The 13,719-nt window shown below is 45.1% G+C and overlaps 1 protein-coding gene across 1 annotated transcript; it reads left to right on the top strand.

Annotated features, from left to right (window-relative positions):
* Positions 1-5,453: 5,453 nt before the first annotated feature.
* Positions 5,454-13,659, top strand: Mrap (melanocortin 2 receptor accessory protein). Its single transcript, XM_013027478.1, has 3 exons — positions 5,454-5,626; positions 10,923-11,022; positions 12,564-13,659. Exons 1-3 carry the CDS (start codon positions 5,521-5,523, stop codon positions 12,808-12,810), a joined length of 453 nt encoding a protein of 150 aa, XP_012882932.1. The 5' UTR covers positions 5,454-5,520; the 3' UTR covers positions 12,811-13,659.
* Positions 13,660-13,719: the final 60 nt, after the last annotated feature.

The raw sequence follows: 13,719 nt of genomic DNA, 5'->3' as shown, positions 1-13,719 counted from the left end.
TTCAGCTCAAGGCTAGCGCTCTACCACTTGAGCCACAGCGCCACTTCCGGCTTTTTTCTTTTTGCTTATGTGGTGCTGAGGAATCGAACCCAGGGCCTCAAGCATGCAAGGCAAGTGCTCTACCACTGAGCCACCTTCCCAGCCCTAACTTTGTATTTCTGATTCTCCTTCTCCACTTGCAAACCAAGCTGTCCTATCTTAGTTTACCAATATGCCTGCATAGATAATTACTTTATTCCGTCAATTATATTCTAGTACTGTTGATATGCATTTTTATTTTTTATTTTATGCCTTTCCCATCTCTGATTTCATACATCATGTATTCTTATTGATTTAACCCAATTGTAACCCTTTCATTTTGTTTCTTTACTTCAGTCAAGGATTTGAACAATTTTGGGGAGCAGAGACAGGAAATGAGAAACAAGTGGAAGAGTAACAAAAATAGAGCCAGCAAGGGCACGGCTCTCAGCATCATTTTTTTTTAGTTTTTTTTTCTTTTTTTAGTTTTTTCTTTTACATTACTACCTGCAAATATATACACAAAGGAATTTCAATGTAACATATCCATTTATGAGTGCAATATTTCTTGATCTCTGTCACCCATTCTATCATCTTCCCACTTAGCCAATACCCACCCATCTCAACTTTCCTTCTTCTGTTTTTACATATATACATAGAGTACTGTGACTGTATTCACCCACCATCTGCTTTCAGCTGCCTACCTCCAGTTAGCCCCCACTACTTAATCAAGAAATGTTTTAGCTTCCTGTTATTTATTTTGTTAAATTGTTCAAAGAAGTTACACCATGGAATCTCAGTCCTTTGAGCAATATTTTCTAAATTGCAATGTTGGAATTCCACCTAAAGCCCTTGCATGTGCTAGGGAAGCTACTGCTCCTGCTTTGAACAATGTTTATGAGCAGAAAGTGGAGTTATCTTTTCTATGGCCTTTTACCAACCAGGACCTACTCTATCCTCTTTCCTCTTCCTCCTCTACTTTCCAACTACTCTGCTGCTCCCAGTTTTATCCGCTGACTCCTCAAGTCAATGCAAACTTTGTTTCCTACTTGATGTCATGCTGTTTTGTGCTGTGATGACCAAAGGATCTACTCAGGAAAGACACTATATGAAAACAAATCTGAGTTCAACACCCAGGCCCTGAGTTCAAGCCCCACAACTGACAAAAAAAAGGAAAGGAAAAAAGAAAAAACAAATCTCACAAAGAGTAGTTCCTTTCAGTCAGTGGTGACTTTCCTTTGGTTTCTGAAGCTTTCAGTCACTCTCCAGTGCCTCTAAATAGTTACCCTACTATATCTTTTCTCTAGTGGATCTGTGCTAACCAAAATTGTCAAAGCACATTTGGCTGGATTTCATTTTCATAATATTATATAAAATATAATATATATAATATATATATAAAACTTTTGACTGATTGACAGATACTATACAACTATGACTTTTTTGCAGCCTTGGGTTACGATTGTTAGGAATGAATTGTTTTTCTTTTATTAATACCATAGGAAGCTTTTTATCTGATGGATAATATCAACATGTTCTGATGTTACAGCAGTAGGCAAAGCATGCTCTTTTTCTGTAAGCACTTTAAGAAGTATCTAGAAGAAGTTAAATCAAGTATAGAAGTGAATTTTAAAACTATGACAGAGGTAACAATGTTCAACAAGAATTGTACTCATTTCCTTACTTATGTAACTGTAATTCCTCTGTACATCCCCTTTACAATACAATAAAATAAAAATATGACAGAAGCTGCACTCCGATGGTTCACACCTGTAATCTTCTTCAATTAAACACCAGAAAACCAGAAGTGGTACTGTGGCTCAAAGTGGTAGAATGCTAGCCTTGAGCAAAAGATCTTAGGGACAGCATCTAGGCCCTGAGTTCAAACTCCACAAATGACTCAAAAAAAAAAATAGCTGGTAATTGAAAGGACTAAAACCAACAGATGTGGAAATTTAAAGCAGTAGGAATACTGATATTTTATGTTACCTCTAGGTCTGTGAGAAATGACCCCAATATTAGTGACCTAAAATGGCCATTCATTTACCTCCAAATCTCATGGTTCTGTGGATTACTGACATAGGCCAGGCTCAGCTAGATGTTCGTTGCATTTGGACTGTGCTTAATCACAGCCCTGAGGTCAGCTGTGTGCCAGCAAGGCAGCTAAGCTCCTGGGGGTTGGCTGGCTGTTGACTGCCTAACTGGCCATAAGTCTTCTAGGAGACTTTTGCTTATTACACAGTCACTAGGCAGACCTCCCAAGACCTTGGTCTGGAAGTTAACGTTTTTTTTTCAGTGCTGGGAATTGAACTCAAGGCCTTGTATACTAAGGCACTGCCCTGCAAAATTCTAAACAGTTATGTCAATCACTCAAAGTCAGAACAAGTCACAAGGCCACTCCACATTCAAGGGGTGGAGAAATACCCCTAAGTATTTTTTGTAAGAGACCACTAGGGGAGGGGTTGTACAGGGGGAAAGGCTGTAGCCCTTGGCCATCTACCACATATCCTGCTATGGTTTGGATCTTGTTTGGTTTTGTTTTTTTAAAAACTATTTTTGTTTCTGTTCTGTTTTGGTAGTGGGGATTGAATCCAGGATGTTGCCCTTGCTAGGCAAGTGCTTTGCCACTGAACTACATCCCAGCTCTTATGGTTTGGATCTTAAGTATTTCCCAAAGGCTCATGTGTTTGCTAGAGGCTTCATCTTCCATGTGATGCTATTGGTGGAGGTGGTGGTTTGGGGGATTGAACTTGGGGCCTGAGAACTATCCCTGACCTTTTCTTTGTTCAAGGCTAGTAGTGCTCTACCACTTTGAGCCACAGGGCCACTTCTGGTTTTCTGGTAGTTAACTGGAGATAAGAGTCTCATGGAGTTTTCCACCAGGGCTGGCTATGAACCACAATCCTCAGATCTCAGCCTCCTAAGTAGCTAGGATTACAGGTGTAAGCCACCAGCTCCCAGTGAAATTTTAAGAGGTGGAGTCTATGGTCTGTAGGTCACTGGAGGCTGGCTCTTAAAGGTGATGATAGGGTCCCAGCTCTCTCTGCTCCCTCTCTTTTTTCCTCTCTATCCATCAGGAAAGCAGCTTTGCTCTGCCACATTCTGCCTTGCCACAGCCCTGGGAGCCAAGGGGCTACCAATGATAAACTGAAACATCCAGAAATGTGGGCCCAAAACCTTTTCCTAAGTTGAATGTTTCAAGTATGTACTGTAGTGACAGAAATCTGACCTAAATTCATTGGCTGTGAGAATACAAAACTGGTTAGCTGCATTTATTAAAGCAAAATCTATGTTTGACCTATGTCTTTAAGTTCATATCGAAGAGAAAATCAGCACTTATGGCCAAGAAGACACAAAGAGAAGTTCACAGATGCTTTATTCATAACGACTCCAAGCTGAAATCAACCCATATGTTCAGCAATAAATAGGAGACTGGATCAATAAATTGCAAGATATTCATATAATGCAATACTGCATAGAAACAAAAATAATAAGTGACTGCAGGATGCAACATCTTGACTGAAAGAATCCAGATACAAAAGATTTTTATAAAGCTGGGCACTGGTGCTCATACCTGTAATCATAGTTACTCAGGAGGCTGAGATCTGAGGACTATGTTTGTTTGTTTTTCTTTTAGTTTTTTTTGGGGGGGTCAGTAGTGGGGCTGACCTCTGAGCCTGGGCACTGTCCCTCAGCTCTTCAGCTCAAGGCAGAAAAGTCTGTGAGACTTACTTCCGATAAATTGCTCAGAGCCACAACTGGTGGTGTGGCTCAAATGGTAGAGAGTACTAGCCTTGAGCAAAAGAAACTCAGAGACAGAGCCCAAGCCCTGAGTTCAAGCTCCACACACAAAGAAGATTTTTTTTTTTTGGGTCCGGTTGTGGGGCCTGAACTCTGGGCCTGGGCGCTGTCCCTCAGCTCTTCAGCTCAAGGCTAGCGCTCTACCGCTTGAGCCACAGTGCCACTTCTGGCTTTTTTCTTTTTGCTTATGTGGTGCTGAGGAATCAAACTCAGGGCCTCAGGCTTGCAAGGCAAGCACTCTACCACTGAGCCACCTTCCCAGCCCACAAAGAAGATTTTCATATTAGGTTGTATTTATTCTTACATTTATATTGTGTTCAAAAACAGAGAAAACTATGATGACAGAAGTCAGAATAACAGTTTCTTTGGTACTAAGTGGGGGTGGAGGTGCTGATCAGGAGTCTGAGATATTGGGTATGCTTCCTATCTTCATCTGGTTACATGGATGTGTGTGTGTGTGTGTGTGTGTGTGTGTGTGTGTGTGTGTGTACTATGCACACACATTCTGGGGGATGAAGCTAAATTGTGGACATTACAGTTCTACAGAAAACTGGAAATTTTTCCACATTCATGTGGTGTCCAAAGTATAACGGGAACAGGAGTTGGCTTAGCCTTTCCATTGGACCTTTTGGCTCCTCCCTTTGACCCCTCCAGTCAACTGAATGAGCAAGGAGAGCTAGCTTGCCCACAGCACATTGATCCAATGGCCTGACCAAAATCAGCAGGGCTCAAGTTAGCTGGGAAGATGGACAGTCGCCATATCATTGACAGCAGTGTAGATTTAAACTAATAGCATTAGGAAGTAGGGCTATGGAAGGGGGTGGGGAATCCCAAACAAACAGACAGACACTGGGTGTTTTGGCCTCCTAACTCCCAAAGGCAAAATCCCAGGGCTCTTCTTTCATTTGGTCCCACTCATTCTAGCATTCAGAATATTCCCCTTGATGGTGTGTGAGATATTAGAAAAAGAGTGAGTGTGTAACTTAGAGACAGAAGACCTTCCTCACAATGAGAAGGTGGCCCCTTGGCCCTTTTTCCCAGGATCTCAGTCCTGTGGGCTCTTGGCCCAGAAAAACAACTTTTCAATGTGAACAAATGAAGTTGCCTGCTTGGTCTTAGGTAATAGCTGAGAGGTGTAATCAGCAGAAGCCATGGACTGCTCTGGATGTCATTCATTGGTGATGTGTACATAAGAAAGGTTACACTGTCAGGGCTGGCATCCCGGCATCCCTCAACTTCTGTCTTCAGATACTGAATCTAAGCCAGGAATTTGCTGGTTGCTTAATAGCACCCAGCATTGCCTCAATGTAAGCCAAGGGCACTCAGTTTTCAGCAGGGTTTTATTAACTTCTCATGTATTAAAAGCAAAGTGATCTTCCTTTCTAGCTCTGTTGGGCAGGGTGCCTGGCCCCCTGGCCTTCCTCGGAGAGGCCACTCTGCTGCCAGTCAGCTCTGCTTGGCTTGGAGTTTTATCAAGAAGAGCCTGGGAAGTCCTGCTGTGTGCTGAACTGGCCAGGCACATCCCCCTGACCTTCTTTCCAGCCAACCAGCTCTCATAAGTGGGCAGGCTTTGTGTCTGGAGACCCATAGACACATTTGGGTGATTCCTACTGGAATCAGTTGAGCAACCTTTTTCCAGGGCCTCAGCCCGGTTGCAGATGTGAAGCTGCTGGCCAGACGCTGGCTTCCAGTCCTGCAGTCATGGCCAACAGGACCAACGCCTCTGTCCCATACTATATCTATGAATACTACCTGGACTACTTGGACCTCATTCCTGTGGATGAGAAGAAGCTAAAAGCCAACAAATGTAAGTCAGAGCGGGGCAAGCCAGCTAGCCAGTTGTCTGCAACCACTGGGCACATTTGGCTTTCTATTTATTCATTTTCTAGTTTTAGTAAATGTTTCAAATAAGCAAGTCTGCCCAGGGCGCACACAGATATAAGAGTGCGGCTTGAAATGTGTGTGAATTAACCTGCCATTCTCTCCCTGTTCCTTCCTCGCCCGTGTGTGTGTGTGTGTGTGTGTGTGTATGTGTGTGTCAGTCCTACAGCTTGAGTTTATAGAGCCTGGCCACTGTCCCTGAGCATTGCTTTGTTTTGGGTTTTGGTAGTTTATTGGAGATACTACTTGAGACACAGCACCACTTCCAGCTTTTTTTGGTAGCTCATTGGAGGAAATTGCCTCACAGACTTTCCTACCCAAGCTGGCTTTGAATGGTGATCTTCAGATCTCAGCTCCTGAGTAGCTGGGATTATAGATGTGGCCACTGGTACCTGGCTAAGACTGAGCTCACTTTACACATGGACTTTAGGATCATCCCCCGTACTCAAACCCTAGCAACCAAACACTACCTTGTTTCCTCGTGTCACTGTTCTTTCACAAAGATATTGCAAACAGCAACATGGTTTTTTGGAAGTTTGTATCTCTGGACATTTAGGGTGCTTCTAGGATTTTGCTATTGTAAACAATGGCCTTTAGGGAGGGAAAAACTGAGTAACTTCCACTGTTGTGTGTTAAGGGTAAATATCCATGCCATTTATCTGAATAATTAGCTTATTAGAAATAAGAGTCACATGGACTTTTCTGCCTGGGCTGGCTTTGAACAGTGACCCTCAGATCTCAGCCTCCAGGGTAGCTAGGATTACAGGCCTGAGCCACCAGCCCAGGCTTTTTTATTTTTATGTATGTATGTATGTATTTTTGTTGGTCATAGGGCTTAACTCTGGGCCTGGGCACTGTCCCTCAGCTCCTCAGCTCAAGGAGAGAGCTCTACCACTTGAGCCACAGTGCCACCTCTAGTTTTCTGGTTAATTGGAGAAAAGAAAAGAGTCTTTCCTGCCTGGGCTGGCTTTGAACCGTGATCCTCAGATGATAGATAGCCTCCTGAGTAGTTAGGATTGCAGGCATGAGCCACTGGCACCTGGCTCTTTTTTATTTTAAAAGCTTAAGATCTCACTATATTGTTCAGGCAGGCCTCAAAATCATGGACTCAGATAATTGTATTGAATCTACCTCCCAAGGAGCTGGTACTACAAATTATAACAGAACCTTTTCTTCCTTTCTTCTTTGAACACTGAACTTTATTATATATTACTACTAGTTTTTATTAGCATGTATTCTTTGTACATAGAGAGTTAATTGTGAGACTTCTATACATGTATGCTATAAACCTTGATCAAATTCACCCCAATCCCCCCTCTACCATTTTTTTTTTTTTTGGTCTGGTTGTGGGGCCTGAACTCTGGGCCTGGGCGCTGTCCCTCCGCTTTTCAGCTCAAGGCTAGCGCTCTACCACTTGAGCCACAGCACCACTTCCGGCTTTTTTCTTTTTGCTTATGTGGTGCTGAGGAATTGAACCCAGGGCCTCATGCATGCAAGGCAAGTGCTCTACCACTGAGCCAACTTCCCAGCCCCCTCCCCTACCATTTTTAAAACAGTTTCAACTGTTTCATAGTTCAGAAACTTTTCTAGTGCTTTTTCCTGGGACCAGTTTTGGACCACGCTCCTCCTACCCCTATCTCCAAAGTAGCTAGGATTCCAGTGTAAATGACTATGCCCAGCTTGTTTTTGAGACAGGAACTCACTAACTTTTGCCTGAGCTGGTCTCTAACTCCAAGTCTGTCTAACTGAGTAGCTGGGATTGTAGGAATGTATTTCCAAGCCTGGTCATAGTCCACCATTGTGAATGGGGAAAGGAAGGAAAGAAAGAGTAGAAAGGAGGAGAAAAGGAAGGAGTGGAGAAGGGGAAAGAGAGCAAGAAGGAGGAGGATAGGAAGAAGAAGGGAGAGGGAAGAGGAAAGAATAGGAAGGGAAAGGCTAGGGAATATTTTCCATAAACACATCAGTCTATTGTCAACACAGACTGGGCTCCCTTTCACAAAAACAAGCCTGTGGGTGTTAAAACAGTTCCGATACCTAGGAATGACAGTTCTTGTTCTCAGAACAAAATGTTCTGAGTACTCAGGGTGAATGTTCAGCAGAAGAGGAAAAAAGAAAAAACAAACTTATTTTCTTGGTCTTTTTTTTTCCCCCCAAGAGAACATGAGGACAGTGAATTTAGTACAGAAAAGGACTGATAACTCCTGTTGTCTTTTGGGTCTGAGAAAATTTAAATTTCACTTATCCAAAGGCAAGGCGTCCCCTCCTTTCCTGCCGAGCATGGGGAAAAGCAGACAAGTGTGAGTTTGGAGGGGTCACATCTGCTGTCCTCCATCTTCTCCTGTTCGAAAACATCTCACTACGACGCAGCCATGGCTGGCCTTGAAGTCCCAATCCTCCTGCCTCGGCCTCCCAAGTGTAAATGTACGGTCACAGGTGTGCTCCATGCTGCCCTGCCCCAAGGCAGTTTCTTTAGAATAGATCTTAAGCGCTAAGAACCTGAAACCCTTCCCAGTTTTTACGGGGAAGAAAAGAGCACTAATGTCTGCAGAAAACCCAAGCCACATTTCCCCAAAGTACCTACTATCTTATACCTTGAATGTCATAACACAAGTTTTAACTCTGAGAGTGGAAAGAGGGGAATGATACAACACATTCACTATCATTATATTCCTTGGTAGAAGAATCATAGCTTTGTCCTTTTTTACTGAAGGTTCACCCAGAGTGCTGAGAGATCCTTTTCTCATTCAAGGAAAGCTGAGAAGGTTAAAGGTATCTTGATGTAGGGACTGGTGGCTCACGCCTGTAATCCCAGATACTTGGGAGGCTAAAAACTGGAAGATTGAGGTTATAAAAGCCAGTTTAGGTTGAAAAGTCCAAGAAACAGTCTGCCTCTCACTCACTAGCGAAGAGCAAGATTGGAGGAGTGCTCAAGAGCACACTAGCTGAGCAAGTGTGAAGCCCTGAAGTCAAACCCCTGTACTAGCATATACATACATACATACATACATACATACATACATACATACAGGATGTTCTTGAACTTAGAACACAGAGGACTCCATTTTCCACTTCTCAGGAACCCAGAACTACTTACTGTCAGTTTCTCAGCTGAGGAACAGGAAGATCAGACAGGAAATATGGCCTGGGGTATTTGCTCCTCTGCCTTCCAGCCGGTGCTCTATCACTGAACCGTGCCTCCAGCCCCAGTCTTTTGTTGGTTATTTTGGAGATAGATTCTATTGAACTTTTCTGCCTGGATTGGCCTCAAACCGTAATGCTCCAGATAATCAGCCTCCTAAGGACCTAGTGCACCACTAGCATTTCACTTATCCACGATCAATTTTTTTTTTGCCAGCCCTGGGGCTTGAACTCAGGCCTGGGCACTGTCCCTGAGCTTCTTTTGCTCAGGATAGTGCTCTACCACTTGAGCCATAGCACCTGGCCTTTTCTGTTTATGTGGTACTGAGGAATTGAACTCGGAGCTTCATGCAGGCTAGGCAAGCACTCTACCACTGAGCCACATTCCCAGCCCCAAGATCAATTTTTACAAGACCCGTTTTTGCTTCAACCCATCTGTGGCTGAGGACACAGATGGCACCTTTTTCTCAAATACAATCAGCACTCAGTAATCATGGGTAGAGATTAGTTGGAAAAAAATTGCATTCATAATGTACAGATTTTACTCTTTTCTTTATTCAGCACACAATATATCAACTATTTACTTGGCATTCCCATTGTGTTGAGTGTTACAAGTAACTGCGAGAGGATTTCAAGAGTACAGGAGGATGTGAGTAGGTTATATGCAGATACTACAGCGTTATATATGAGATTTGAGCATCCAAGAATGCTAATACTCTCATGAGGTTCTGGAACCCAAGAGCCATGGATTCTGAGCACTGAAGTACCATTTTCACCCCCAGAATGCCACCTCCCTCTCTACTTAGATACTCATAAATCTCTAACCCCCACTTATTCCTTTGAATGGTTGTTCTTTTGTTCAATTTTTTACTCATTCATATGTATATTTTTTGTTTGGATACAACACAAAACCTTTCTTTGCTAAAACAAGACCAGGCCAATGTCCTGGCCAGCAGAAGGTGCTTTACTAAGTACTTGTTTGTGTAATCTCAAACATCTGCCAAACCTCTCCCAGTTTGGACGTCTTATCCTGAGGGCATCCACCTGCTCTGCATTAAGTGCAGACTTGAATTAAGAGCCTGAGACCTCGCGCTCACAGCCACAGATGACCACCAAGAAAACCTCTGTAGTGGAGCAGCCCTAGCCACTTGTTCCCAATCTGAAGCCCCAGAGAAGAGAGCCCCTGACCTGTCAGCATCTATCCAGAATCCCAAGACCAGCTTGAGTGTGTTTTCTGGTTCCCTTTGGAGGCACAAATGCAGTCAGTGTTGGCTATTTAAAGTGCTAGTCCTTTCTGACACCTTGTATCTTAAAGAGAGGGACTAGCCCTTTTTTATTTTTATTTTTTTTGCTGGTCCTAGGGTTTGTACTCAGGGCCTGGGCTCTATCTCTGAGCTTCTTTTGCTCAAGGCTAGCACTCTACCACTTGAGCCACAGCACCACTTCTGACTTTTTCTGTTTAGTTTATTGGAGAGAAGAGTCTCGTGGACTTTTCTGCCCAGGCTGTCTTCAAACCACCATTCCCAGATCTTAGCCTCCTGAGTAACTAGGATTATAGGTGTGAGTCACCAGCGCCCGGCTGCCACTAGTTCTTTCTATCTCCCTACTCCTACTGAGTACACTGGTCACAGAAGGCCTCACCATATGCGTCCTCCTCCAGGTCTCTTTTGGGGCCGTAAGGCTGCTCCATTGGCCCTCCAAAGGACCCTGGTGGCTGTCCCTCTCCCTGACCTATAAAAGAAAGGGAAGGAGGGAAACTGATCCTTAGGACTCTTCCTTTGAGCCGCAGAGCAGACAGGCATTGATTTATGGGGAGCCACACAATTCCACTCACTATTTCCCCTCAACAGATAACACCTTAAACTGCTCTGGACCAAAGTCACTTCCTGGTCTCCCTGTTCCTTCCCAAGGTTGTGACAGGAAAACCTTCCCAGTAGTCCCAGCTAAGAGGCTGAATGAAGAGAGAATAGCTCCACGCATGGCTCTGGTTCTGCCATGCTGGGGGCTCCCTGTTCCCTGAGGTCTGAGGGCTGGGTTAACGTTGCTATCAAGCCAACATGGAAACCGTTCTGCTCCTCCCACAGATTCCATCGTCATTGCGTTTTGGGTGAGCCTGGCTGCTTTTGTGATGCTCCTCTTCCTCATTCTGCTCTACATGTCCTGGCCAGGCACCCTGCAGATGAGGTGAGTCGGAAAGGGAATATTTGGGCAACTCAGATGCTGAAGAGTAGGAATTAAAAACAACTACGACATACTGATTCATGCTACATCATCATAGAGTCATGTGCCATCTAATACCGTGATTGTCACCAGAGAACCATGCATATGATGGTGGTTCCCTAAGGTTGTATGACTGCCTAAAAACATGGTGCTAAGCCGGGCGCTGGTGGCGCACGCCTGTAATCCTAGCTACTCAGGAGGCTGAGATCTGAGGATCGCGGTTCAAAGCCAGCCCGGGCAGGAGAGACCGTGAGACTCCTATCTCCAATAAACCACCAGAAAACCAGAAGTGGTGCTGTGGCTCAAGTAGTAGAGCGCTAGCCTTGAGCTGAAGAGCTCAGCGACAGCGCTCAGGCACAGAGTTCAAGCCCCACAACCGAAAAAGAAAATAATTATAAACCAAAAAACATTGTGCTAGGAGCTGGGAATGTGGCTCAGTGGTAGAGTGCTTCCCTAGCATGCATGAAGCCCTGGGATCAATTCCTCAGTCCCACATAAACAGAAAAAGCTAGTTCAAGTGGTAGAGTGCTAGCCCTGAGCAAAAGAATCTTAGGGACAGTGCCCAGGCCCTGAGTTCAAGCCCCACGACTGGCAAAAAAAAAAAAAAAGCCTTTGTACTAAACTGGGCACCAGTGGCTCATACCTGTAACCCTAGCTACTTAGGAGGATGATATCTGAGGATTGCAGTTCAAAGCCAGCCCAAGCAGGAAAGTCCATGAAACTCTGAGCTCCAATTATCCACCAGAAAACCAGAAATGGTGCTGTGGCTCAAAGTGATAAAGCACTAGCCTTGAGCAAGAAAGCTCAGCATCCAGGCCTCCCTGAGTTCAAGCCCCACAAGGGACCAAAAAAAAAGCATTGTGCTAAAGATGGAAAAAAGAAAATAAAACAAAATTTAAAAAAACCCAAACAGCCGGGCACCGGTGGCTCACACCTGTAATCCTATCTACTCAGGAGGCTGAGATCTAAGCATCATGGTTCAAAGCCAGCCCAGGCAGGAAAGTCTGTGAAACTCTTGCCTCCAATAAGCCACTAGAAAACCAGAAGTGGAGCTGTAGCTCAAGTGGTAGAGTGCTCGCCTTGAGCTGAAGAGCTGAGGGACAGCGCTCGGGCCCAGAGTTCAAACCCCATGACTGACAACAACAACAACAAAACATCATGCAAAGTAAAAGAAGCCAGACAAAAAAGACCATACATCCTGTGACTTTCATTTCCCTGAAGTGTACAGAATCATCAAATCCAGACAGAGAGAAAGCAAGTTGGAGGTCATGTAGGGCTGGAGGTGGATGGGAATGCGTGAGTATGGGAATGATAAAACCCCTCAGCGGTCTCAGCAATGGCGCCTTTGCCAGCTGGGCTGACCCTCCTCAGGGGTCTCCGCTCTCTGGGCCTTCCCTGGGGGCTCTGGAAAGGTGGGGAGAGCGGACATGAGATGACAGAGGAAAGCCCTCAGCTAGGGACTCTTGCTCAGCCAGTTCCTTTAATGCCATTTCCTGGGTCCACAGGAGTGATCCCCAGAACCACCAAACCTGCTCATGGACTCACAGCCTCAACCTCCCCTCCTGTATCCGAAGCATTTCCCAGGGGACACCAGAGGAGCCCCTAAGTGAGACTGGTGCTGGCCAGCGACCACAGCAGGAGAACCCCTCCGCCTCACCTCCAGTGGTCCCCACAGCTCTCCTTGGGATACAGGTCCTGGATGGGGGCCGCAGAGCACCAGCTGAAGTCACAAACAAGCCTAGGGTGGGCTGAGTTCAGAGACAGAACTGACATCAGCAAAGCAGTCTTACCTGCGTGAACTGGTGAAATCAAACCAACCGGGACATGGGCTGTTCGCAGGTAACAGAAAATGTGACCACGCCAAGAACCACTCCACAAGGAGACACGCCGCATGTCTTCAGCAAAGGCTTGCCAAGGCCCCCTAGAGAAGTTGTTCCAGATGTGGCTGCTTTTACTTCGCATGCTTTAATCCTGCTTATGCTTTGAGACAGGTCGGTAGATAAACTACACATACATTAAAAACGAGTATTTACTCAGCTTTACCTTTACTTTCTGCTCACTCACCTGTTAGAATGCAGGGGATGCTCACAAAGCTCCCACACATCTTCCAGGGACACCCAGTGCTCGAGATATGGCAGCATCTGCCCTGCCAGGCCAGTTTACCCACATCACATCTCTGCCTCCAGCCCGAGGGTGGCAGAAGTGAACAGCCTGTCCTGACAACAAGCCGAGTGGTGTCCCATTCTAGATGCTACTTTCTGTGACCTGGGATCTCACAGTCCCGAAGCTCTAGAGCTTTAGGCTCCAGCCCTGGCCCAGGGGAGTGAGATGGCTGCATGCTGCAGGGCCCAAAAAGCCACAAGTACCACCACCAGCTCTCAGGCAGGGAAGTGATGGGTTTATTTAAAAAGTAACTTGTCTTTTCCCACCACAATATTTAAGCCACAGTTGTCTCTCTGGATCCACATGTGGACGTGGATGTTTTAGAACCCTCCAAGGATGTCCACTGCCACACAAGTCTTTTCTGTAAAAAGACCTAGTGTTCACACAGGATCTGTGATTACTTGCAGAAAGCAATATGGAATAAATGCTAGGTAAACAGTTGTGCCAGATGCAGATGGCTCATGCCGGTAATCCTAACTACTCAAGAGGCTGAGATCT

The sequence above is a fragment of the Dipodomys ordii genome, unplaced genomic scaffold (genome assembly GCF_000151885.1).
Source record: "Dipodomys ordii isolate 6190 unplaced genomic scaffold, Dord_2.0 Scaffold104, whole genome shotgun sequence".
NCBI lineage: Eukaryota > Metazoa > Chordata > Mammalia > Rodentia > Heteromyidae > Dipodomys > Dipodomys ordii.
The sequence above is the reverse complement of the archived record's forward strand: the minus strand, read 5'-3'. Positions and strand labels throughout refer to the sequence as shown.